The 25302-nt window shown below is 48.2% G+C and overlaps 1 protein-coding gene and 1 long non-coding RNA gene across 6 annotated transcripts in view; both read left to right on the forward strand.

The window, feature by feature from the left end:
• The window catches only part of LOC116834644 (uncharacterized), a 323581-nt gene that overhangs the window by 16148 nt on the left and 282131 nt on the right, over positions 1–25302 (forward strand). The gene's annotated exons all lie outside the window — the stretch shown is intronic.
• LOC116834645 (uncharacterized) lies at positions 1194–17216 on the forward strand. 4 transcript variants are annotated; one of them, XM_075069348.1, is made up of 5 exons: positions 1194–1385; positions 11122–11429; positions 11885–13046; positions 13369–13547; positions 16194–17216. In XM_075069348.1, exons 3-5 carry the CDS (start codon positions 12530–12532, stop codon positions 16572–16574), a joined length of 1077 nt encoding a protein of 358 aa, XP_074925449.1. In that variant the 5' UTR covers positions 1194–1385; positions 11122–11429; positions 11885–12529; the 3' UTR covers positions 16575–17216. The 4 variants fall into 4 exon arrangements, with proteins under 4 accessions (XP_074925449.1, XP_032652777.1, XP_032652776.1 ...); XM_032796885.2 differs by lacking the exon at positions 1194–1385 and adding an exon at positions 5589–5692; XM_032796886.2 differs by lacking the exon at positions 11122–11429.

The following is a 25302-nucleotide window of genomic DNA, read 5'->3' on the forward strand; positions in this document are numbered from 1 at the left end:
GACAGTCTTATAATATGCATCCAGATATCCTCCAATCACACAAGCTGAAAATTGCTCCACTTTACTGCAGTTCTGTAACCATATGGGAACCAATCCTGTCTGTGTTCTGTGCACATCTAAAATTCCTGCTGGACGACCTGCCCTGGGAGTGAGTTACCAGTGACCTAGGGCTCCAGCGGAAGGAGGGTGCAGGTGGTGGTGGGGAAAAGAGCCCAGGGGTGGGGCGGCAAGGTGTGTGTGGGGGGCAATGAAGGGGGGAGCCCAGAGCTGGGGAGGCAGGGGGTGTGGGTGGGCAGGGGGTGTGGGTGGCGGGGGAGAGCCCAGGGCTGGGGCAGCAGGGGAGTGCGGTGAGGAGCCCAGGGCTGGGACAGGGGGCAGCCAAAATTTTTTTTGCTAGGGGCGGCAAAAAATCTAGAGCTGGCCCTGTCTGTTAATGATCAGATTGGGTGCCCTGGGAGATACCATGGGCACAGTGGCATCAATTAGTGTGTGCATTATACATTTTTCTTTTGTAGTTATGTTCTTGATGGTGTAGGGTCCTATGTCCACTGATGAGGGAATGTTGTCTTTAGCAGAACCAATGGTAAGCAATGTTGTCTACAGGTTGGAAGAAAGTGGGGTGGGGAAACTGGTAGTCAAGGCTCCTGGGTTCTAGTCCTCTGCCACTGACTCACTTTATGACCTGGAGCAAGATGCTTAAGGTCTCAGCTTCCACATCTGCAAAACGGGGTAATAATAGCATGCTTGTAAAAGCTGTGCTCTGAGATCATCAGGTGGTGGAAAGTGTTGTGTAAGGGCAAGGTATCGTTGCCTGCCCTGCGCCCCAGCACTTACCCCCAAATTAGACAGCAAAGCCTCAGGCGCTGCAGAAGGAAAGGTTTGCTGGAGGGGGAAAGGGTGTGTGCGTGTGCTTTACGCCCATCTCTCACTATGAGAGACCAGGATGGGGCGGGGGGGGCAGATTACCCCAGAGCTGCCCACTGAAGGGCTTCCTGCACCTCCTTCTGCTGCATGTGGTACTGGCGACAGGCCAGCGGCTGGGTTAGCGAGCCCTCGGGACCGAGCCAGTCTGACGAGCCCCGCGTTTCTGGCGTGGGACCGGCGGAAGAGCCCTGTAGAGACGCTGTCACTGAAAGCGTTAAAGCTGCGCTCCTCCTCTCGCAGCACAACCCTCTCCGGGGACCTTCCCAGCAGCCTTTGCTGGCTCTCCCCCAGCAAAACAAAGAGCGCAGGAGCTTTCAAACTGCTGCAGCCTCACGCCGAGTTGGGTACCGGAGAGGGGCCGGCGGGGGCCTCGCTAGTGGAGCCCAGCCGGGCTAGCAGCGGCTCAACGTGGTCTGGCTCGTTCCCACTCTCCGTACGTAGACGCGGGGATCGAACTCGTGGTGCGTGTGCTTCCCTGGTCGAACGGGGCGCGGCTGGGGTAAGGGGGGGCGTCTCCAAGTCACGGGCACTGGCCAGGGAGCTGCCTTGCTGGCCGCGCCTGGGGCTGAGCCATCTGACGGCGGTATTCCTACGCGCTGGCTGGGACCTGGCTCCGCTCGCTGTAGCCCCGGGTGTCTCCTGAGTGCGGTTAGGTAGCTATAAGTGGGGGTTCCTGCTGCTGCCCTGGTTGTAGGTATCTGAGGGTCAGGTCTCTGCTAGCCGTGACTTCTCGAGATTCACGTAGCGAGTCAGTGTCAGCGCGGGGCGAGAACTCAGAGGGGACACTGTGGAGGACAGAGGGAGCAGGAGGTGCTGTTTGCTAATTCGGCTTCTGCGGCTTCATGCTCATCACTTCATCTCTCTGGCTTGCTTGTCCTAGCCATAAAATATGGGCAACAATACTGACTGTTATCTTCTTCATAGAGGTGGACAGAGCTGTTAAGATTTGTTAGTGCACAGTCGACCTGTGGAACTCCTTGCCAGTGGATGCTCTGAAGGCATAAACTATAACTGGATTCAAAAAAGAATTAGATAAGTTCATGGAGGATAGGTCCATCAACGACTATTAGCTGAGATGGTGAGGGATGCTACCCTATGCTCTGAGTGTCTCCCCCATCCATTCCCTGCATCTGGCATGGGTCACTTGACGATTGCCCTGTTTTCTTCATTCCCTTTGACGCAACTGGTATTGGCCACTGTCAGAAGACAGGATACTGGGCTAGATGGGCCACTGGTCTGACCCAGTGTGTCGGTTCTTATGTTCTTAATGTTTGTAGAGTGCCATAGAAGTGTGAACTATGACTGTGTCATGTGACCAGGAACTCTGTTCCTATGTCTGTCTTTTTAGTTAGAGGGTACCTCATCACTGTGGCACGGACATGCTTATAGAGAAGTGTTTTCTAAAACTATAAAGTACCTAGATGATCTATTAGCTAGTGCTTCAATTGCACAGGATGATGAAACACTCAAGTTTGTTTGTTTATTTTATTATGAAGCGGATGGTGGAAAGATGCACTTGCCCAGTACATGGCATTGTTCTATTTGACCATGCAGCACCATGCCTGTTGCACAAAGATTGCATCCTGGTGCCATTTAATCATACAACATCTCATTGCTGATGGTTTCCATTCATTGTGGGCACTTTAGTCTCTGTTTTTGTTTAAATTAAGATCAGAGGTGCGTGACTCTCTCCACATGTGCTGATGAGACGAGATGAGCATTTGGCTTTTTGGGATGTGTTCGCCTGTCATGTTGGCAGTAAACAAACTGCAAGGTGGGAGGGATTTTACCTATGTGCTCTGGAAGCTGGAAACCTTTCATCTTAATTGCATGTATAATAATGAGACCAAATTGTCATTGGGGGAATTGAGATGACATATTTGCAACGACTGCACACCTGGGCATTAAACACATAGGTATGAAACTGTAGACGAGTGTTTTTCTTGGTTTCCCTCTCCCCTCATTATACCCTTCCAAAAATAACATGGACACTGTCAACTTGGTGAAAAATCAGAATTTACCTAAAAGTTGTAGCATATTTTTAACTGTAGACTCTGATCCTCTGGATTTTGATCAACCTACACCATCATGGTTTAAAACTGATCCTTGCAACACAATCTTGCTGCTAGTTGAAAAACAAACAAACCTGTAACTTCTAGTACTGTACGTGGGTGAGAGTATATCAGCACCAGTTTGTTTGTGTAGGATCTGGGGGCTTAAAAATGTGCAGTGATGCATGGTTTTTTCAGTGACATTTATAAAGCATACCCTGCCTCTTTGCTGAATATTAAACCTCCTGATCCCAACACAAGGAACAAGAATTACATTTTCTTTAGACATTTGCAGGACACACAAGAAGTCAGAGGTGGGGCGGGGAGGTTGGGGGGGGGGATTATTTTTAAATTCTCCAAGCTGCTTCAGAATCACATGCAGGTGAGGGAAATTAGGAGGCTTAAAGCTACAGTAGCATTTTTAAGCTAGGTCAGTAGTAAGTAGTAATTCCCCATGGGCACTTTTTGGGTATGCTTTGGTCAGACAGAAATGGTGGATATGCTGGATCGCTGGGCCTTTTGGCCTATAACCTCGTGTCTCAGGAAATCAACTTCTTTTGGCAGGAATTTTGCTTTCTTTCTGGCATGTGATGTTAGATGGCCTAACCTTAAGATCAGTGGTTCTTACTGAACAAACAACTTTTTTCACACTTGTGTAAAAGCATACAAGGTAAAGATCGTAACACTTAAGAATACATAACACACCTTTTTTCTGTAGTTTCAAGATGTTTCTCACCTTCTGTTTAAGGATCTTAGTGCTTCAAAACCAAACTATTTTAGCCAAATGTCTGTGAAATAGGGAAGTACTATCCTCCATTGTACAGACTGTGCAAATGAAGCACGGAGAGATTGACTTGTGCAGACATAGATCTTGCTAGGCATGAGTAAACTTGCATATAGCTTGATCTGAGTGCAAGATTGTAAATAAGGGTGTGACAGGCTGTGCGCTGGAGATTGTTCCCACTTATCTCAATTATCCTGAAAACAATGTGAATTGATAAACATGAAATGTAAATAAGGTAAAAACGTAAGTTATCGGTCCTTACATGATGTGCGAAGTGATTGGTCTTTACATGATCCGTAAAACGTCCAAACCAATTAGATTCAAAAAGTATAGATGTTAGTAGCTAGGAAAAACATACAGAAACTGTGTAGCTTGAGGTCTAATTTGGATTTGTGGCATCAGCCTGTGCCTAACCCTGCTCAGCAAGAGAATAGAGCTGTTGCATGCCTAATGAGGTTACTACCTTAGCGATGATCTGGAGATGAGCTGAGTGTTTGGATCCCAGAGAACTGGATGGAGCATTGGGTGACATATTCTGGATAAGCCAAGTGGAAAAGATTTTGGAGGGAATCCTAACAACTTGTCAAAGGCTAGAGAGAGAGAGAGATACTGTGGCAGAGTCAGAAATGGAACCTCTCTTTCTTCCAAGTATTGTGTCTTAGCCAGAAGTCTCTTCTTCCTCTGACATACTGAAGACTGACAGAAAAGTGATATTGTTTGTTATGATGCTCTCCTTTAGTAGAGAGTGAGTCAGCATGGCTCAGATAATGGCACCGTCTTCATTCAACCAGCCAACTGCTCTTGTGATAACCAATTTCTCTCTTGTAACAAACCTGCTCCTAGGCCTTTTCCTAAAGCAGCTACCTGAATAACTAATTTTGCAGAGAAAATCGGGACTCTGTAACACAGAATGTTTGCACAGACTTCTCTTTAGGCTTGGATGGTTTCCATTTTGTTAGCTCTTTGTCTCCACAGTATGACTTGACTAAAAGCACAGCAAAGTGGAGAACTGTGCTAAAGAATTGCCAGGTCCACACTACCAAACCCAGAAAGGACTTCATGTCTGTTCTATAGAGTCTGTACTTGCAAATGTTCTTGAATAGCTTGGACTGTTTTCATCTATAGTTTCACCAAGATATGGTTTAGGACATTGTGACACTGACAGGCCAGCTCAAGCCAAAGCCATAGGGCAATTCACTTGTGTATGAATATCAGAGAAATGTTAAGTGTAATAATATGCATAGACAAATTCACTCATGTTAATTGAGATCAAAGGAGATGTTAATTGTATTGTTTTCACCTATCTATATCCTGTTGTTTGCTATCATATTACAATTACATTAGGTCTATCCTGTAATTAGATAATCCTAGATCAAAGTGTGTGTTAGTGAACATCAGAAGGTATTTGAGGAATAAACGTCATGAAAACTAATGAAGGATTGTTGTTTGCTATTAAAACATTTGCATTTATGTATAATTCTGTAACTAAAATTACTCCTCAAAGAAATCTTGTGAAATGTTAATGAAGGACTTAATGGCTGTACCAGGAAATGCTAATTTCAAAGCAAGGAGCCAGGTAGTGAGTAAAAACAGTTGTCAGATTGTTATCTGCGGAAATAAGATATAAATACTGATGCAAAGAAATCCTCTTTCATCTCTATTTGGACTCTTATAGGGAAGATACCAAATGCAAAGTGGAGATCGCATGAAACAGCTGGGTTCCCTGAAAAGATTTTTGAGAAACTGAGTTTAAATGATAGCGGTTGATATAATAGACTTACAAACTTAGACTCACCTGGTAAAGTATTTTACCTGCTTTAACCTCTAACTCTCTCATTTCTTTTTCTTTGCTAATAAATATTTAGTTAATTTACTAGAGAATTGGCTGCCAGTGTTATCGTTGGTCTGAGATCCAAAGTACCAATTGATCTGGGTAAGTCACTGATACTTTGGGATTGGGAGTAACCTGATTTGTTATTGGCCACTGTTGGAAGACAGGATAGTGGGCTAGATGGTCTGACCCAGTATGGCTGTTCTTTTGTGATTTTCGGTTTATGTGACCATTATCACTAAGGCAAGTTTGTCTGGGTGTCAGGATAGGTTGGAGTGCCTAAGGGGACTGTCTATGACTCTGTGGTAAGACCAGTATAGTGATCCAGGAGCGCACATTTGTTACCGGCTTGGTGAAATCTGCTAATAGAATATACCACCAGTTTGGGGTGTCTGTCCTGTTTTCTGACCCTTTGACCCGAGTTTGGCATTCACAGTTGTGAGCCACTTTAGACAGTGTGACAGGCTGATATTTTATCTCTTCCTGAGCCAGTGCACCTTTCCCTGAAACACTGTCTACCCAGCTTGCGGGAGCCTTTTGATTTCTTTCTCCAGATAGAGTCTTAATGTTTTCCAGTCAGTCAGTACTCATTCTCTGTACTGTAGATGAAAACATCATCCAGGTAAGCTGCTAGGCAATCCCAATGCCCCTTAAAGACTATGTCCAGCAGACTCTGAAATAAGGACAGAGCACCAAGTAACCCAAAAGGCATAATTGTAAATGTTGCCCAGTGCTACCAAAGACTGAGTTACAGTCCTGAGGTGCAGTTCTATGCAAGCATGACCAGTCCACTCACCTCCGTTAGTAAGAGGCTTTCCCAGGTGTGTAGTTACTCAGAAATTGATGGTAATATTTCATTTTTTAAAGTGTTTTTTCACCCTTCTGTTTGCCCTTATGGCTCCCAGTCCTGGAGATGGATGTGCACGATGGGGATCCTTACTTCCCACATAGAAGCCTGTTAACATGGCTCTGCATGGGTACAGGGTTTTGCCTGCACATGCCTGATTGCATGATCAGGCCTTATCTATTTACAACTGAAATGCAACTCTGTGGAACATGGCCAGGTAGGTGAAAGAGATGGGTATTTTGGTCAAAAGAACTGTGCCAAAACTGCTGTTAAAAAGGGCAGTGGGACCTTTAATATCCATGCAAAGTAGACAAGACCTCTGCTTTGTAGGATGTGAAAGACCCACGCCGTGTAAACTGCATGGAGTTTTATTCTGGAAACGAGAGCTGTGTCAGCCCTGCTCTTTATGTGTGGTGGTGGTCAGGGAGTGAGCTGAGTGGCTATTTCAGAGAATATCATGTATATTTCTATATGATACTAACCTGTTTTCCAGCAACATATTTGATTTCTGGCTTACAGTGTATGTCATTGGCCATCATGAGTTTCAGATGTCGAGAGGAGTTGGAACACTCGAATGCAAACATGGCTTAACATCAGACAAGGTGTCCCACGTTTAACAGTAAATGCAATCACTAATCAGTCGATGCTTTCCCAGCCTCCATGAATAAGTGGCATTGTCTCTAATAGTGGGACCACAAAACCAAAGTGGAGGGAGATTTCTAATGGAAACTCCTGCAAATTCAAAACTGCAGGTCAGGGAAGCTACCTTCTTTTTAAAAAGTTGATTTTTCTCTGTTCCAAAAAGAGAGAAGCTAAGAAGTTAATGAACCTCTGGAAGGGTCATGGTGGAGGAATGTAAAGGTCTCTTTAATAAATGTGTAACTCAGTCAGTTATGTTACATAACCTTTGTGCCCTGAACAGCTGCAGCTCTGTCAGCAAAAACGATGTGGAGAACTCAGCCCTTACAAATTTGTAGCTTGTTTGGTAAAGGAAAGCTGGAAGCATGCAGAGGGATCAATATAAACAAAGGCTAAACAGAAAACAAGGCAGATCAGAGCTGTTAAAGTACAGACTGGAAATGCCTAGGTTATTAGCTGTCGGAAATACCTAGCTGTTAAAGTGCAGACCGGAGATACCTAGTACTGGAATCCTAGGGAGGTGGTGGAACCTCCAGCCTTAGAGGTTTTTAAGGCCCGGCTTGACAAAGCCCTGGCTGGGATGATTTAGTTGGTGTTGGCCCTGCTTTGAGCAGGGATTGGACTAGATGACCTCCTGAGGTCTCTTGCAACACTAATATTCTGTAATTCTAAGATTGAAAAAATTGGGTTTGTTTAGCCTGGAAAAGAGAAGACTGAGAGGGGACATAACTGTTTTCAAGTACATAAAAGAAGGAGAGAGAAAATTTGTTCTTAACTTGTGTGGACAAGACAAGAAGCAATGAGCTTAAATTGCAGCCAGGGAGGTTTAGGTTGGACATTAGGAAAAAATTCCGAACTGTCAGGGTAGTTGAGCACTAGAATAAATTGCCTAGGGAGGTTGTGGAATTTCCATTATTGGAGATTTTTGAGAGCAGCTTGGACGAATATCTGTCAGGAATGGTCTAGGTAATACTTAGTCCTGCCATAAGTGTAATGGACTGGACTAGATGACCTCTCAAGGTCCCTTCCAGTTCTATGACTCTATGATTATCTAGTCAGGAAAGAGAACCTGTTGTTCTCCTGGGCAAGCCTGTTTTCGTCTCCTGAGCAGGAGCAGTAAATTAGCCAGAGTCTTGCTGTGCAATTTGTATAGGGCATCTAAAATTAGCCAGAATAGAATGGGATCTACAACCATTCACCTCCAGTTTGTTGGTCTGAATTTAGCCCAGTTTGGTAAGGAACCAAAAAATGTTACTATCTGACAGCTTTGCAGTGGCTTTTGTGACATGAATCTATGGGGCTTGTTTCAGTATCTAGTGCACAAGAGCCCACGTTCATAAACCACCATCACAGAACCAATTACTGTAGTCCTGTTAATCTTTGTACAAAAGCTAAGGTCTAAATGGACCATAGAGAATGCCCTAGCCTCTCATCCTTAGAGGCGTACTCACCTTATCCCTGAAGAATATTGATATGGCAGTATGGAAAGCGCTTGCACTGCTGTTGTCTATGCTGCACTCTTTCTGGAGAGGACTCCAGTCTCCGTGTCATGTTGGCAGCTTTCAAAAGCAGAAAGTCACTTGAAACTACAACCAACTAATCATGACCTTGAATATTCCTGGTCAATGGGAAATCTAAATGCTGACGTAATTACTTATTACAGGTGCTGGTAAAACAAGAGTGGTCCAAAGGTGTCTCCAGAGAATGGATGCCTGAACCATCTTGAGCTAGCCCCGGAGTGAATTCTCCATAATGTGTTGGGAGGGAGAGAGATTCCTACCTGAGTACATTTGGCTGAACAGGAGTGGAACTAATGGTAAAGGAAAGCAGCTCTCATGCACTAATGACAGGAGAGATGGGCCCCTGAGAGGGATGGTACAAAGTGGAAAGCTTCTCCAAGGAATTAGGAAGCTGTGGAATTACCAACTCTACTGTCCCTCCTCATTGTACCCTGTTCCTGTTCATGCAGGGAGTCTGGATAAATCCAATGCATGAGTTGTTAGTGGCTTAGTCAAGACTGAGAGTTATCCTGCTGTGAGGAGTTCTTGCTGATTAACTGGAGTCCAGAGGCATCTGCCAGTGTAAGAGGTGTGAGACCTGTAACAAGGGGAGTTAACTAGATGGTGCTACAGCATACTTCTGCGACTGAAGTTCAGGTCTTGTTGGTTAGAAGATACTTGAACAAAGCAACTGTTCCTCCATCTAGAGCAGGGGCTCTTGACTGTGGGGTGTGAACTGGTGTTAGGGGGTTGCAGCCATTCTGCTCTTCACATATTGCCAAAGGGCAGGGAGGTCTGAGTTACTGGGGAGGGATTGTGGTATGGCAAAAGCTGACCCTCTCTGGTCTGAAGCTAATAACAGCATGTAAACAAGTCCTTGTACCCAGAGGTGCGTTTGGTCTCCCTCAGCTTTCCAGTGAACAGGACTAGTGCACACAACAGTGTATGGAGGGTTTTTAGTCGCAAACAGTTCAGGATCTGAATATATTCTACATCTCTTGAATCTAGTTTATTCCTCTCAGTCTCACAAAGGAGGGAGTAAAACTCAGAGGGACATGGTGACTGCTCTGAAATTAGATTCAAGGAAACTCCATTTCTCCCTGTGGCTTTCCCTGGGTAGTTTGCAATAATCACTGTGCCTTCTTGGCAGACCAAAGGAACTGCATTAATAAACACACATGCCAGTCTGGCAACAGCTCATGAAAAGAGCTGATGTTCGCTTTGTGGCTGCCACTTGAAGTGGTTGCCTTAGAAATGTCCATGATAATGAAGTAGCTTGCTAATATCTCTTGCTAGGAGAAAACCAGGAATGCCCTCTAAGCTGAGTAGTGCTACAGAAATGCTGGGGGGAAGAGGGATGATGGAAATGACTCTGAAACCAATGCTTAAAAAGAAAAACAACCCTAGGTGTTGCTAACAACAAAGTGTCAATACATTAATTCTGGGTCTTATCCATCCTTGCCCCTCTCCCCTCCACTTCTTGCTTTGCTCCCATGTGTCCAACCTGCTCTGGATGCCAGGCTGTCATCATGACCCTGGGTTCTCCATCATTCAGGCAGCTAAATTACAGAACAACACTTTTTAAACAAAATAACAGCAGTTGATCTTATCAGAATTCCCTGCAGGTAACAAGTGGGCCCAGATAACACTGGCAGAATAGCCAGGTCGCAGGGAGGGCAAAGCTGTGTTCCTGCTACTGCTATTAATTGTGATAGCAGTGCACATGTGAGTGCATGCACCCCCTCATTTCTTTTCTCCCCTTCTCGCTGCCAGCGCATCTGATCTCATAGCCTCAGCAGTCTGGTTTTGTGGCCTGTGTGTGGGAGGTGAGGATTCAGGTGGGAGCCTCAGATTCATAGGATCTGGGCCCTGTGGTCTGAGGAGGACCCTCGGAGCAGTGAGCAGCATGTTGTGCAACTGGCCCCTGTCCCAGCAGCACCCTGTGCCTGAGCCAAAGCCCACTGAAGTCAGCAGAAATATGTCCATTGAGGATAGAGGACTTTTGAATCATTCTGAGAGGAGAAGCTGGGTGTAGGGAGCTTCTTACAACAACCCTGGGTGTTGCCAAGGTGGGAGCTGGAGGAGGGGTGTGCAGGGGAGATGGGCAGCGTTTGGAGTTGTATGGCTATCTTGGTGGTAGGGAAGTGCAATTTAATTGTGGGGTATCTTTCTTGATGTGTTTGAGGTGGGACATACAAAGCTTGGTGGTGCATTGGTCCAGTGTAGTCTTAATCAACACCTGCTCAGATAAAAATCCAAGCCTTGCACTCTTAATTTGAGGGCACCCAATCCTGGTGACTTGAGGATTCCTCCGCACACAATCTCACCTCACACTACCTCTGTAGGTGAGCCCCTTGTAGAGTATTTCCTCTTCCCCTTCATATGCGATGGTTTATTCTGCTGTTTTGGATAGTACTCCTAGAGTCCCTGCCTGAGACTGTTATGATGGGTATATGGACGATCTATACTTGCCTTTGAACTTATATGCATCTGAGATCCTCTCTGCTACAGTCGATAGTTAGTTAATTGCATGTTTGTTTTCAAAGGTGAAGAACTGAACAGCTTGATAACCTAAAGGGAGGGCTCTGAAGCAGCACACAGTGATGATTTGCTCACTGAAAGTGTCATGTGGCTTAAAGGAAAAGGGTTACAGAGCTCCAGAGTGACTCTACCTCCCTGCTGTGACCTGCCTGAATGACCCTGCCATACCTTCCATATGGAATCGTGTCAGCTGGCAGTGCTAGTACTGAGATTTACTGGCCAGTCTGATGAGAGGAGAGTCAGGCAACTGAGTGCTAGGGGTTCTGCTGACTGTGCTCATCTCAGCCAGGGCGGTTCCATGCCAGTGATTAATGTAAGCCGCTGCAAAAACATTTATTAGTGTTTGAGCCACAGCTGTCAGGCTGGAATTCAACTGACTTCTGAACTGGCCAGTTCCAGCCAGTAGGGTACCACATGCACTCAAGAACCAGAATCTGAACTCTGCCATGACAGCTCCTGGCTGGCATCCTGACAGTTAGTGGGGTCCCCCACAGTCTTCTCTCCCCCAGCCCCAAAAAAGGGCATTCACATACTCAATACCAAACAGAGTGACCGAGTCCCATCTGATATGATAGGGTCGGGTTGCCCACGCTAATTGAGCTTGTTAAGGTCCTGGGATAGCACAAACAATTTAAATAGTGACGTGACACCTGGTAAATAGCACCGGGGCTTCCTAGTAGATGGGAAACATTCCTTGCTATTTGTAAAGAAGAGGCTGTACAAGGGTTCTGATTTCACTCCACCCCTTTTTTCTTCTTTTGCATATAGGCTGAAGACAGCTAGCTGAGCCCAAGAGAGTTGATCCACAGTTTGGTGTGTGAGACATATGCCAACCCTCCAGTTGGGACACTAGCAAGTTGGATTTAGCCTGCCACTTACCCCCTCAGCGTGACCGGCCCAGGACGTATGGGCTGCCGCTCTCATTCCAACAGGCTGGAAGTTGAATCTCTTTCCACTTTGACAAGGGAGACACTCCTCTGCTGTGCCATTTCCTTCCTGTTCCTCTCCCACAAAGAGCTGCAAGCCTGAAAAGAGTGGATCTTTCTATGTCTCTGATGACCAGGACAGCATCCTGCAGCCACTTTTGGTCTGGAGCTGTGGTGACTCCAGAAAGGGCCATGGCTACTACAGGCAACCCTGGGACACAAAACTAGCAGAGGTTTAACCTCTTTGCTTGCACGGCATGCCCTCTTGTGCCACGGATACTACCTCTGTTACTACCCACCAAGTGCCTTGTCTCCTTAACTGGCTTCTGGAACAGGAGTAATGTCACTAGGGTTCTTGTGGGAGGAACATGGCCCAGCTGGCTGCGCTAGCAGGAGTCCCGACTAAGGATGTAGCTACAGAACACTAGCGCAAAAAAGCAGATCGGGAGGGGCTTTGATCCATGCCCCTTGTCCTGCCGAGTGAGCGATGGGCCGCTTGGATGACCATGCCAAGAAGCGGATAGTGGAGCTGCGCAAAGCCGGGCTGAGCTTCCGCAAAATCAAGAAAGTCCTAGAGCTGGACAATATCCGGGTGACCCCGCAAGCTGTCTACCTGTTCCTCAAGCGTAAGAATGTGGAGCCGGCACAGCCTCCAGGAGCCTCCCATTTCCAACCAGCTGGAGGCCGGGGGAGCAGGAGAATGGCCATCAGCCGGGCTGGCTGGGAGGATGAGCAGCTCTGGAACTTGCTGCAGGAAAATGAGGCTGATCAGAACAAGCAGGCAGAGCCCAAAGGCAGCAGGCAGTCAGGTCCCAGGACCCCAGCACTCCCCGGAAGAGCCACCGTGAGCTGCAAGGAGCCACACCTCAATGACAACCAAGACTGCAAGGATGGCATCAAAATAGTCAGCGTGACATCACTGTGGAAGGATAGTGGGCAGTTTGGGAAGGTGCCTACAGTGCCCATGGGCCCATCTCCAGCAGCACAGCTATCCCCTATTAACAGTAAGGCCTGGCTTTCTCATTTGTTGTCCATTAGTCTTGTATAGGCCTCTCCACTTCTCTAAGCAGCCTGGTGAGTTGCCCAGGCAGTACCAAAGGTCTCTGCTCACATCTCTGTTTTCCAAACCCAGGCAGGCTGGACAGGACTCTTAGGCCCTGGAGCATAGCTGAGGTGGGGGAAAGGTGTGTGGTGGAGCTGGAAGGACTTAGTCCCTATAGATGAAGGGGTCTCACTTCCCTGTGGGGTTGGGGAAAGGCTGGCACTCAGTTCAAGGGTCTCATTTGAAGGTGCTTCTCTCTCTGGTTACTCTGTCAATCCATCCAGGTGACGACTGCTCTGGGACTCTGACCTCAGCTGTGGGTAACCACCCGGCTCTGCTCCCACCAGCCATGGCGCAGCAGCAGCTGAACACCAGGGGCAGGATGTTCTTGTCGCCTGCCAGGAATCCAGCCTTAATTGTGAAGAAGAAGATTGTGGACAGGGCCATCCACCTCCAGAAAAAGGTACAGGGGCTGGAAGAGGCAGACTGGCCGTCCTGTGTCTAGAAACCCCTTCTCCAGCCCAGCAAGACGGGGGATACGCTCAGGCAGCGATCCATCAGGTTACAGTTAAATTGATGTGAAAGGGCTGGTAACTCTCCCTCCATCCTCAACTGGAGAAGGCTCTGTGGGAACCCAGGCTCCAGTGCGCAGAAGGGACAAGGAGATCCTGGGCCTCTATGAGTTGCCCTCTAAAGTGACCTGCTCTGTGGAGTTAGGTGGGGGGACATGAAGTCAGCTTGTGGGGAATGCAGCTGTCTTCATGCAGACTGATGGACTTGGTGACTCGGGCCCAAGGCTCCCGTCCCCCTTTGCCTCAGCAGGTTGGATTTTTGCCCATTCAGGATCCTTGAGGTCTGTTTGTGGCTCTGTATGGCCTTGGACAAATCATTTCCCTTCTCTGTGCCTCAGTTGTCCCTGCTTAGCAAAGGGGGAAAGGCTGCCCTCCCCCATGCGGAGGAAAGTCCTTTGAGGGCTTCTGTCAACAGGTGTCCTAGGTAGTCTCCGACCTGCAGGCTCCACCGGTACCCTTCCACAGCGTGGGTGGAAGCTTCCGCAGCTGCACTCCCCCCACTTTGGACACCGTGACAAGAACTTTGTGTTACTGGTGACCCCAGACCCATCCTACACTGCAACTGGCAACACCTGTGCCTCATCTAGAAAAGGAGAGCAGGAGAGAAATGAGGTTTTGGGCTGAGCACTGCCAGCCGGACCAGAGACCCATGGTCTGTGGACTTCTAAAGAACAGGTTTGATCCCCAGTTGCTCCAGGTTTGGTCCCCTGGCCCAGATGGTAGCTTCTGTTCATTCTGAGGTCTGTGCTCGAGAGGAAAGGGGAAGACTGAGCCCGGCAGCAGAGCTGAGCAGGGAGGCGAGACACAAGGATTGCAGGAGGTCCTGCTAGGTGCCAGTGAGATGCGTTGGCAGACCTTAGGGAAGGGGAGAACCCAAGAAGGAAGCTGCAGGTCAGGACTGAGCCACGCTTGGACACTAATCTGCATGACTGAGGCTCTAACAGGTGCTCGTGAGCTCTAGGCTCACTTGCAGTGTAATAAGGTATACTGAATCCTGTACATGGCTGATGCTTGTAATTCTCTGACATGGACTATGCCTCTTATGAATGGCTGCCTGGTCAATCTGATTCAACGACTGTCCTGCCCTTCTTGGTGGGAGTGCAGCTGGCCAACCAGCCTCCCAGGGCAAACCCATCTGTCATGGCAGCCTCTATGAGCCTCAGTGCACATGTAAGTAACCTAAGATGCGCACAGTCTGTAGGCACTAGCCCATCGAGTGAATGAACCATCCAGTTGCCATGGCCATCAGGATGGATCACCACAACACATTCTGGCTGCTTGTCATGCTTCCTTGGGACAAAGCTGTAAGGGCATGGCCATCTGCTCTTAATGACTCTGAGTGGACGCTGATCTCTGCCAGGACTCAAATGTCAGGATGCAGAGATAGCATGGGGAAAACGTACAAGGCTGAGGGGGAGATTGATTTAACATTTACTGTCCTGGTGGCAGCATTTCTGGGGTAAGTAGCAGAATTATGAATAACAGCCAGGCAGAGGCAAAGCTGGATCTGAGAGGAGCCTGATGTTCTGTATCTGCTCCACTGCTAGGCCCACCCTGTTCTACTGTTGCTCAGGGCTGGTCTACACTGGGTGGGGGAAGGGGCGGGGTTCAAACTAAGATACGCAACTTCAACTATGCTATTTGCGTAGCTGAAGTCGAAGTATCTTAGTTCGACTTACCTGGCCGTCCTCACGGTGGGGAGTCGACTGCCGTGGCACCCTTGTCGACTGCGCTTACTTCTCCTGCCGAGGTGGAGTATGGACGTCGATTAGCGGATCAATTTATTACATCCAGATGAGACGCGATAAATCGATTCCTGATACATCGAACACTACCCACCGATCCGGTGGGTAGTATAATCGTACCCTCAGATGGCCAGCCCACTCTGTACCCTGCCCAGGAGTCTTGCTTTCAGAAGTGAACACTGCCAATTGGGGAAAGAGGAGCATGTGGCTACGCTAATGAGGAGCCCTATTCCTGCGTGTCCCGTTAGAAGCTGTTAGTGGACCCCATTGGGTATCTGGTCCTGGCTTCCTTTCCATGGAGCACTGCCTCAGTCCCAGTGTGAATCTGGCTGAAGGCCCACATCTGCACTAGAAGTTGTGGTTGCCCTCCTGCAGAAAGGTTATGTATGTAGGCTTCAGGTTAGCAGGTCAAGAGAGTCCCACAGCCGTTTCTCTCCCTCCCCAGTCAGGCATTTCCTAGCAGGCCTGAGCATACAGTCCTTCACGCTGCTTTCTGAAAAGGCATTGTGTCTTTCAGTTTTGAACACTGCAAGACTACTACGGAGGGGCCAAGCTGAAGGTGCACTTGCTCAGCTGGGTGGTGGGCAGGGCTAGAGTCGCAGTGACAATGTACAATGGTAGATAGGATTGGAGGTCAGATCAGATCACAGAGGGATGCAACTGTCTGATGCTACCTCGCCTCATCTCACATGCATACCTGCTAACTCCTGAATGCAGAATACAGAGGTCTGTGCCAAGCTGGTTGGTTCTATAGGAAATGGCCCATCACTGCATTTCTGATCTTTCTTCCAGGTCAAAGATGCCAGCACCCAAACAGCCTTGCTTCACTCTGCATGTTCTTCAGGCAATCAGAACCCTGTGTTGGGTGGGCAGATGCTGGCCCCCTCACCCACTTCCCATGCCATTGCCGAGAAGCTGGATGCTGTACACAAACAGGTGCAGAAACTGACACATGCAATGCATGCAGTGCTAGAGAGGCAGTGCCACATGGAGCGCCAGCAGGAGCAGCAGCAGCATTTCCAGCAAGAGGTGCTGATGGCGCTTCAGCAGCTCAGCTCCACCGTGAGCCATGGGACAATGCCAGGAAACGAGCCCTGTGTCCCCTTCAGCAGCATGGCTGATCCCTCGCCCCCTGTGCCAAACTTCAGCCAGTTCAGGATGGAGCTAATCTGATGAAAGGCTGATGCCAACATTCATGGGCCTGGGCATAAGAGTGGCCTGGAGCTAGCTCTGGACAAAGTAGCTGGCATGGGCCACCCTAGCTGAAATATAAAGGGATCTCAAAACAGGCAGCTGCAGCTGAGTGAAGAGAAGCAGGCATTAGCACTTCAAAAACTGCAGCTCTAAGAGCCTGGCTAAGGTCCTGCTACTGCAATAACAGAAGACTGGGAGGAGGAAGGCCACCAGTAACACCGAGACTCAGTCTGCTTTGGCCTAGTTAATCCAGCCCTCCTGCCCCCAGGAAGAGGCATATACCAATGGGAAGCTGAAACATGCCAATAGAAAGCCTTAATTCTAGCCACTGTATACAGGAAATTAAATACTGGTTTAGCCCCCAAGGCCCAGGCCCAAAGGATATGGAACTCCAGCAGCTTAGAGAAGCTGTCTACAGCCAAGCACCATGCTACATTAGAAGGAAAACATGGCGGCAGGCATCATTCTCTCCTTGGCAGGGCAAGCATTTAATATTTACACAGGGAAGGGAGCTTGAGCATTAGAATGTCCAGGAGCTTGGGTTTTGGATGTTTTGTGCTTCTTCTTTCAGAGTGGTATATGGAGAGTAAACTAATCTCAGTAAAGTCTATACACCCACTGCTCTAGAAACAGACTGGACTCTTATGTGGCATGCTGTTTTTTTTTCCATACACCAACCTCCCTATAAGAGTATGACTCCATGGTAATGAGAGACCAGCTGTAATCGCACCTATCTACAGCTAAAGTACTGGAACAGTGAAGCCAGGGCGGTGCATGCTGCAGGGTAGGCTAGCTGCAGGGATAATGAGCCAGTGTTCCAGGCAAGCTTGTACCCCTACACCAGCCACACTCATGCTCCAGGATTGATGGAGGGTGGAGGATTCTCCTGCAATGACCAAAATTTATGGAATAAGGAGCAGAGGTGGGAACTGCTTGTTTCATTGCACTTCAGGCCAAGTACTAGTAAGTCCTCTCCCTGTCCCAGAGAAACCAAGGATAGCTGTGGCAGTTGACCACAACTTAAACAGTCCCGTTCTTCCATTGCTGCATTTGGGTTGCTGTACAATAAAAAATATCTGAATACAACACAAGGTACATAACATGGAGTGGGACTGTGGCATGGGGCTCATCGGGTACATAACGTGGGGTGGAGTGGGTCTGTCAGATGGGGCTCGGCGGGTACTTAATGCGGAGTGAAGCAGGAGTATGGTATGGGGCGTGGTGGGTATGTAACATCGGGTGGAGTAGGTTTGTTGGACAGGGTGGGAGAGGTACGTAAGGCGGGGTGGACTGGGAATGTGGCATGGGGCCTGTTGGGTACATAACGGAGTGGAGCGGGACTGTGGCTTGGGGCCTGGTGGGTACGTAACATGGGGTGGAGCGGGTATGTCAGATGGAGCTTGGTGGGTATGTAATATGGGATGAAGCAGGAATGTGGCATGGGGCTTGGTGGGTACGTAATGCGGGGTGGAGGGGGTCTGTTGCATGGGACTCAGCGAGGATGCAATGCCACCTGGAGTGGGACTGTTGCATGGGGCTGGACAGGTATGTAACGCGGGCTGGAGCAGGACTGTGGTATGGGGCCCGTCAGGTATGTAACGAGGTGGAACGGGACTGTGGCTTGGGGCTTGTTGGGTACATAACATGGGGTAGAGAGGGTCTGTTGGAAGGGGCTTGGTGGGTATATAACATAGAGTCGAGTGGGTCTGTTGGACTGGCTGGGCTGGTACATAACGGTCTGGACCGGGACAGTGGACTGGGACCCGTCAGGTACATGACATGGGGTGGAGCAGGTCTGTGGCACGGAGGCCCTCAGGTTCATAATGTGGGGTGGAACAGGTCTGTAGGATGGAGCTCGGCGGGTATGTAACAGGGTGGACCGAGTCTGTAGGATGGGGCATGGTGGGTACATAATGCGGGGTGGAGCTGTTAAACCAATCTAGAGGAATGTCCCTATAGCTGCATCTATCATCGGGGTTTGTTGTTAGCCCCTTAAAAAAAAAAACAGCTAGGATGTGTGGGTGAAAACCAAGGTATTTATTAAACCATCAACAGTTCCAAACAAGGTAAACCAGAGGTAAACCAAATGAATAGGAACACATGTAAAGCAAGGACCCCCACAACAGGTGATATAAGGTAAGTAAAGGACTGACAGTATGCTGACTGTGACTGAGGGGAAGTTCCCTCCCCTAGGATGGGACCTGGGTAAGAGGATGGAAGATGAGTGGACCACTACTCTATCTTGCAGCTCTGAGGATCCTCATGACAGGACAGCTCTGGACTCCATCCAGATAGATGGAACCCACAGGTAAGGAGTGGACCTCAGGAGCAGGCAATGACAGCTCTGCCACAGCGATGACTTGGCTTGTACTCCACCTGCGATGTCGTGGGTGTGTATTTGTCCTCAGTGAAAGAGTGGCAGCTGGTGTCACGGTCTCACTCTGCATGCAAGTGAGAATTAGCCTCCTGCAACCAGATGAAAGAGTGCAGTGCTCAGAGTACTCCACTGAGGCAATCTAGAGAGCTGAGATGTCTGCTGTGCTTTCCAATGGCTGCAGCAGCAGCACCTCCAGACTCTTCCACTCAGAAGGGTAGTCTCTTCTGCTGTGCGGGCCCTTACATGCCCTGCTGTTACTGGGCAAATCATAGGTCACATGGTTTGTTTGCTTTCCCGCCTTTCAGTAGAAAGGGTGGGAAACTGCATCTGAGGAGGGGGGAAGAAGGGCAGCCAAGATAGATTCCCAGTTATTTGGGCATTCAAGATGGCACACATAAGATGTTAAGCACCAAAGATTTTACCCTACGTTCCCCTCCTTGCCAGCAAGGAACCCTATATTGGGATTTCCGATGCTGGCACAGGATTACCTGGGGCACATTGGCACACCTAGACTTGTGCTTCTGTTTACCAAACTCATGTTGTGACCACCCTGCATTGCAACACAAACAAAACAGACAAGGGATGTGCAAGCAAATGCCAGGTATCTGCTACTTTGCTGGGTCGGAGACTAAAGATCACCAATTACTGATTGCGGCAAACTTCTTAATCCTTTTTAGGACTGCTTCTATTTGATTGGACAAGTGGTGGATGGTGATTAAGATAGAGCTACCCTCTTCCATCACTTCATCCACATGCCTAATCAGCTCAAGAGGCTCCATTAGTTGGCTAATAAGTGAAGTATAGAGGCCCAAAGTGACAGGCTCAACATGATCATACATGTAAAATGAAGTCCTCATGTTTCTGGATGTCATTTGCTCTGATTGAAAATCAATATCACATCCCTTAATTGTTAACACATAGCATAAGCACAAATTTGGATACACATTATTATTGATGACATAAAATGTGTTTACCACCGGAGACTTGCAGGTACTGCAGAGACACACACAATAGTCATTGATTACCACCACCTGAGAATGTTCTGATGTCTTGGGATGCAGCTTGTAATGACACTTACCTTCATCTGTGCTTAGACAGATGTGCTGCCCTAGGAATATTTTTGATGGGCACAGGTACCCCTGATTGTCAGCTCATGCTTATGGGAAGATACCTATCACATGATAGTCTGTCCCTTCTCAGATTACACAGTGGGGAAGATCTGTAGGCATCATAATGGTACCATTTGCTATGATACCAAGAGGTAGCAGCTGATATGCCCACTGGACAGTGCCATTCATAATTGTTAAGACTTGAGCTGTGGCCACTTTTGTGTGTGGGTTATACATAAGGTCAAGGAGCTTCCACCAGGCATGATGAACCTTGAATGGAGGGACATCCTTACGCATGATGTTCCTTAGTTCTATAGGTAGGGTTTCTTGAACGCCTGCCCTAAGGATACTGCTGGATACAGTTTGTATCCATCCTTGTACCTGTGTACAAGCAAGGGCCCAAGAGAGGTTACCCTGCAGCATCTTGGCAGAGTCCTGCTTTTGGGCATGGTACCAGTACGTAATGACAGTGGACAAGTCATACCCAAGGTCACCACCTTATTAAGGGCCTCAGAAAGTGGGTGGTTTAATGTGGCCACTTCCCAATCTAAATTGCTAACCCTAAGTGTTAGAGACCCAGTTTCTATGGAGCTTACGAGCCCAAGTCCAGCTCTGACTCCTCCCATGACCTTAGTGGCAAGGTCTCACCTCCCATGACCCCAGTACCTGGGCTCTGCACCTCACACCTACGCTTCCTTGCCTAGCACTGCAGATCTCACAAAAGGCAAGCATTTAAGTTCTATGCTACTGACTAATACCATCAGATTAACACTGACTCTTTTAATGGAATACCGAGGATCTGAGATGATGAGATGTCTTAAATTCTCGTTTACCAACACAGGTCCAGTGTAACTGACCCCTGGGTGAGATACGATGGTCACCTCGAGTGTCTGAACAGCCCCATAAGGTCCCACTATGTGCCAAGTACCGGACTCACTGGAATCGGTAGTAATTGAGATGTTTCCATAGCACTTGCTTATAAATTTGTTTTGGGTCTGTGCAGAGCAGAACCCATTAACATTGTTTGTGTTATTACAAAAATGTGGCAAACTGCCACTACAATTGACCATAATACTATTAAATGAACGGAGCGGAGTGTGCATCCTGAACTGTAACTTAGGAAGCGCAAACTGAGCGCTCAAAGACATACGAATAGTAAGGAGCCTCTCCTGGATGCTTGATGACAAGTTAGTAGGAAAAAAAATGCACTTTGCTGGGCTGGTGGTAAAAGGCCTGCCACAGCATCTGACTAAGGGATTGGTAACCTCCTAGACACATGCCTTTGGGATCTGATTTACTTGTCCCAATGGCCCTGCATCCTGAACAGATGTAAGATAAAACCCTGGGGCTTGCCCCACAATAGAATCATAGAAATCTTCTGTCTCCAAGACCCTCAGCAAAATGCTTTTGGGGCCGTCCAAGTAACCAAAAACAAGTTAGTGGCTTCACCTCCTTAGCCTGACAATGGCCATGAAAATTCTTATAAACTTTTGACTTTCCAATTTAGGTGTTAAGGTGCCATCCCCTAGTCACAATAAAAGTGATCCCCCATTTTAATGAAAAACACCCCTATATATTATTTACAACGGTTACAACAAGTATAAGTGCATGCTGATAGAAGAGATGTTAGTGGGATTCCTATGCACAAACTCAGCGAAAGACATAATTAGGATGTTGTATCAGATTTGGCAGTACCTTTCCAGGATTTCAGCTGGCTAGAATGAAACCATTTAGTTTTCTTTCCTCATTTCCAGCTGGTACACGCAAGGACTAGTCTTATTGATGATAAGGTCCGGGCCCACCCACTGTGGACTAACAGCATGGCCTTGGTTTGAGTAGTATTCATACATAACTCAGTCCCCGACCTCCTACTCTATTAGCTTTATGTGCTCTACCCGCTTATCCATCCCATGTGCATTGGATTTTAGTCGCATGGCTACCTGGTGTTGTATAGTGCGTATGTCTATCAAAATCTTTTTCATATACTTGTCTAGAGTTGATCTGGATTGCTACTCATCTGGGGGTTGGCCTCCTACCCACCAGACTCATTGCTCTGCTGGTCATGGCTTCATGTGGTGTGAAACCATGACTTGTTACCATTGATCTCACTGCCATGAGGATCAAGGGGAGCTTAAGGTCCCATTCTTTGCCTTGATGGTCAATGGTCTTCCTCAGAGCGGTTTTAAGGGTTCAATTAATGCATTCAATGATCTCCAAGCTCTGAGGATGACCGGCTGTGTGGAACCTCTGCCTGATCCCAAGAGCCTGGCAAAGAACCTTGGTCATCTCACCTACAAAGCGCGGTCCCTGGTCTGAGTTGACTACAAGGAAACTGAAATGGGCAAAGGTCTCATTTAAGAGGACCTCGGCACTGGTGGCAGCAGTGCAATTCCAGGTAGGATAGGCCTCAACCCATTTAGTAAAGACATCTATAGCCACTAGACAGTACCGATTCCCACGACCAATGCAAGGAAGAGGTCCAATGAATTCTATCTGCAACTGGCACCATGGGCCCTTGGCCAGGTAATGCTGTAGTGGGCCTTTTACAACGCAGCTATCCACATTGTTCTCAGCACAACTTAGGCAGGACTGGATGTGCGTAGCCACATCTCTATTTAAGTCTGGCCACCAGGCCACACAGACAATCCTGTCTGCGGTCTTGTCTGCACCAGAATGACCCTGTTGCGTGCAAGGGTCACCATCTCCTTACAGAGGCATGATGGAAGTACCAAGACCAGGAAGGCCTCTTCGGAATTCTTCCTTAAGGCCGTGATCAGACGACATCTGTCCTTAAATATAGAGTAGCCTTTATAGTTCTCCTTCTGCAGAAGGCTTTGCACATCCGGATCCTGCTGTTGCATCTCCTTGATGTCTATCTGTGCATTTAGATCAACATCTGGTTGCTGTAGTTTCATCACAGGCAAGGACAGTGTTAGGGTCCCCAGATGCTCTTCCCCCAGGAGTGCCGCTTCTTTAGCCAGAGTGTCAGCCTGATGGTTCAACCTAGAGGCTTTGGTGGAGTCTTTACAGTGAGCCTTTACTTTACACAGGACTGTGTCTCCCTTGCAGTTGGTAGCCAGCTCTCATGCATGTCTCAGGTACACTGTGTACTTATTTGGCTTTCCGTCGGCAGATCTCATGCTCCATTGCATCCAGCTGGGCATCCAGGATGTAAGTGCTTGTGCAACCCATTCTGAGTCGGAACAGATGCACAAGTGCTTGTTCCTGTCCTCCTCATATAGTACTGCTACTATTGCCACCACTTTCACAGCTTGTGCCGAATGGGGCTTGACAGTTCCGTGCAGCACTTGCTGGGAAGAGGGCTGAAAAGCAGCATACTCAGTCCTTGGGTGGCCATCCTGGTAATAGCTACTTCCATCCACGGACCAGATGGTTAAACCTTGCTCCTTTGCTTTACTGAAGCTGGGTTCAATGGTGACACAATGACTGGGTCCAGTGCTGGAAGTGGGCACTCATGTTCCTGACCTTCAGTCAGCAATGCATACAGTAGTATGCTCAACTGGGCTGATTTCTGCACTGTGATGTCTCTATTCAGAAGGTTAAGGGTCCAGTTGTCCAAACGAGGGGATGGCACCCTGCCTCGTTCATCCGACCAGAGAGGACGTACCTTACTGGTCTGTGGGAAGTCCTGAGGATGACAGGGGACATCCCCACCAGGTACTCCCAGTGGCCAAGCGCCCAAACTAAAGCAAATACCTCCTGCTCGCAGGCACTGAACTGCCTCTCGACTTCACTCATGACTCTGGAGCCATAAGCCAATGGCTGCAGCCCAGTCCCCTGATCCTGCAAGAGGACTGTGCTGATGCCACTATCAGATGTTCCTAGTTGCAAATAGTAGGGACAGTCAGGTTTAGGGTAGGCTAAGGCTTTGGCCAGAGCCTGCTTCAGCATGGTAAAAGCCTGCGATGGCTTTCCTCTCATTGCCATTCCTGCCCCTTCCAAAGGAACTGCTAGAGTGGCTTAGCTATCTCTGTGTACTTGTCAATAAACTCCCTGGAAAAACCAGTGAGCCCTAGGAAGGACCAGAGGGCTGATACATCACATGGGGCCAAGAGCTTATGGATCAGCGCCACGCACTGTTGATCCGGCTCTGTCCCTTTGGACCCAGATGGATTCCCAGGTAAATGATAGTGTCCGGAGCCATCTGGGTTTTTGCTGGGTTTACAATAAAGCAGTCTCCTGCATCTTTCCCAGGACCTCTTCCAATGCGTCCAGATTCTCTTCCCTGGTTGAGGTGGCGATCAGTATGTCGTCCACATAGCTCAGAGTGCTATACTGTTTCCTTAGGGACTTCCACATGACCAATACAAAACGATGGCAGATGGAAGGAGCGTTGTGTAGCCCCTGAGGAACCCTGGTAAAAATTAGTTGTCTGCCTTCATACATGAAGGCAAACTTGTGCATTGATGACTGGTGTAGAGGGATGCTAAAGAAGACATTGGATAAATCCAGGACTGAGAAGCACTTGGCGCCTGCTGAGATCGCTGCCATAATCTCATTGTATTTTGCCACTACCAGGGCCAACCTGGGTGTAACTTGGTTGAACTCCCAATAGTCAACAGTCAAGCACCAGGGCTTCAGATCTGCCTTCAGAACAGGTCAAATCAGAGAATTGCACAGACTCTCCGATTCTATGAGCACCCCTTGCAGCAAAAGGGCCTCAAAGGTTGGCTTCAGGCCTTCTGCAGCTGCAGCAGGGTATTGATATTGTTTCAGTGGCCTTGGATCCGGGCCATCCACCCAGACCTCAGTGTGCTGATCCTGCGGCACTGGAGCTTGTTGCTGGCAAATGCTCCAGAGTACTTCTGAGCTATAGCAGACACATCAGCTTCCCACTGGGGCTTCTCAATATCCTCAGGTGCTTTGAGGGCTGCCACTCGGTGAGACAATTCAATTACCCCATATTGATCGCAGTCTGCTGCTTAGAAGAGTTGACCGTTGGGAAGATCCATGATGACCCTTAGTTGTCGCATTAGATTGATCCCTAAGATCCCTTGGCCACCCAAACTTTGGATACCAAAGGTGATATCAGTGACAGAGTCCTCAATCTTGCAGGTCACCGGAATGGTAAAGGAGACAGTACCGTTGCCCCCTGCCTACCCTTCCAATACCTTAGTGTCTTGAATGGGGATTCTATTTACAATAGGGTCTCTCTCTGAACAAAGGAGAGAGACCGAGGCGCCAGTGTCCACTAACAGCC

Source organism: Chelonoidis abingdonii, chromosome 9 (genome assembly GCF_003597395.2).
Source record: "Chelonoidis abingdonii isolate Lonesome George chromosome 9, CheloAbing_2.0, whole genome shotgun sequence".
In the NCBI taxonomy this organism is placed as follows: domain Eukaryota; kingdom Metazoa; phylum Chordata; order Testudines; family Testudinidae; genus Chelonoidis; species Chelonoidis abingdonii.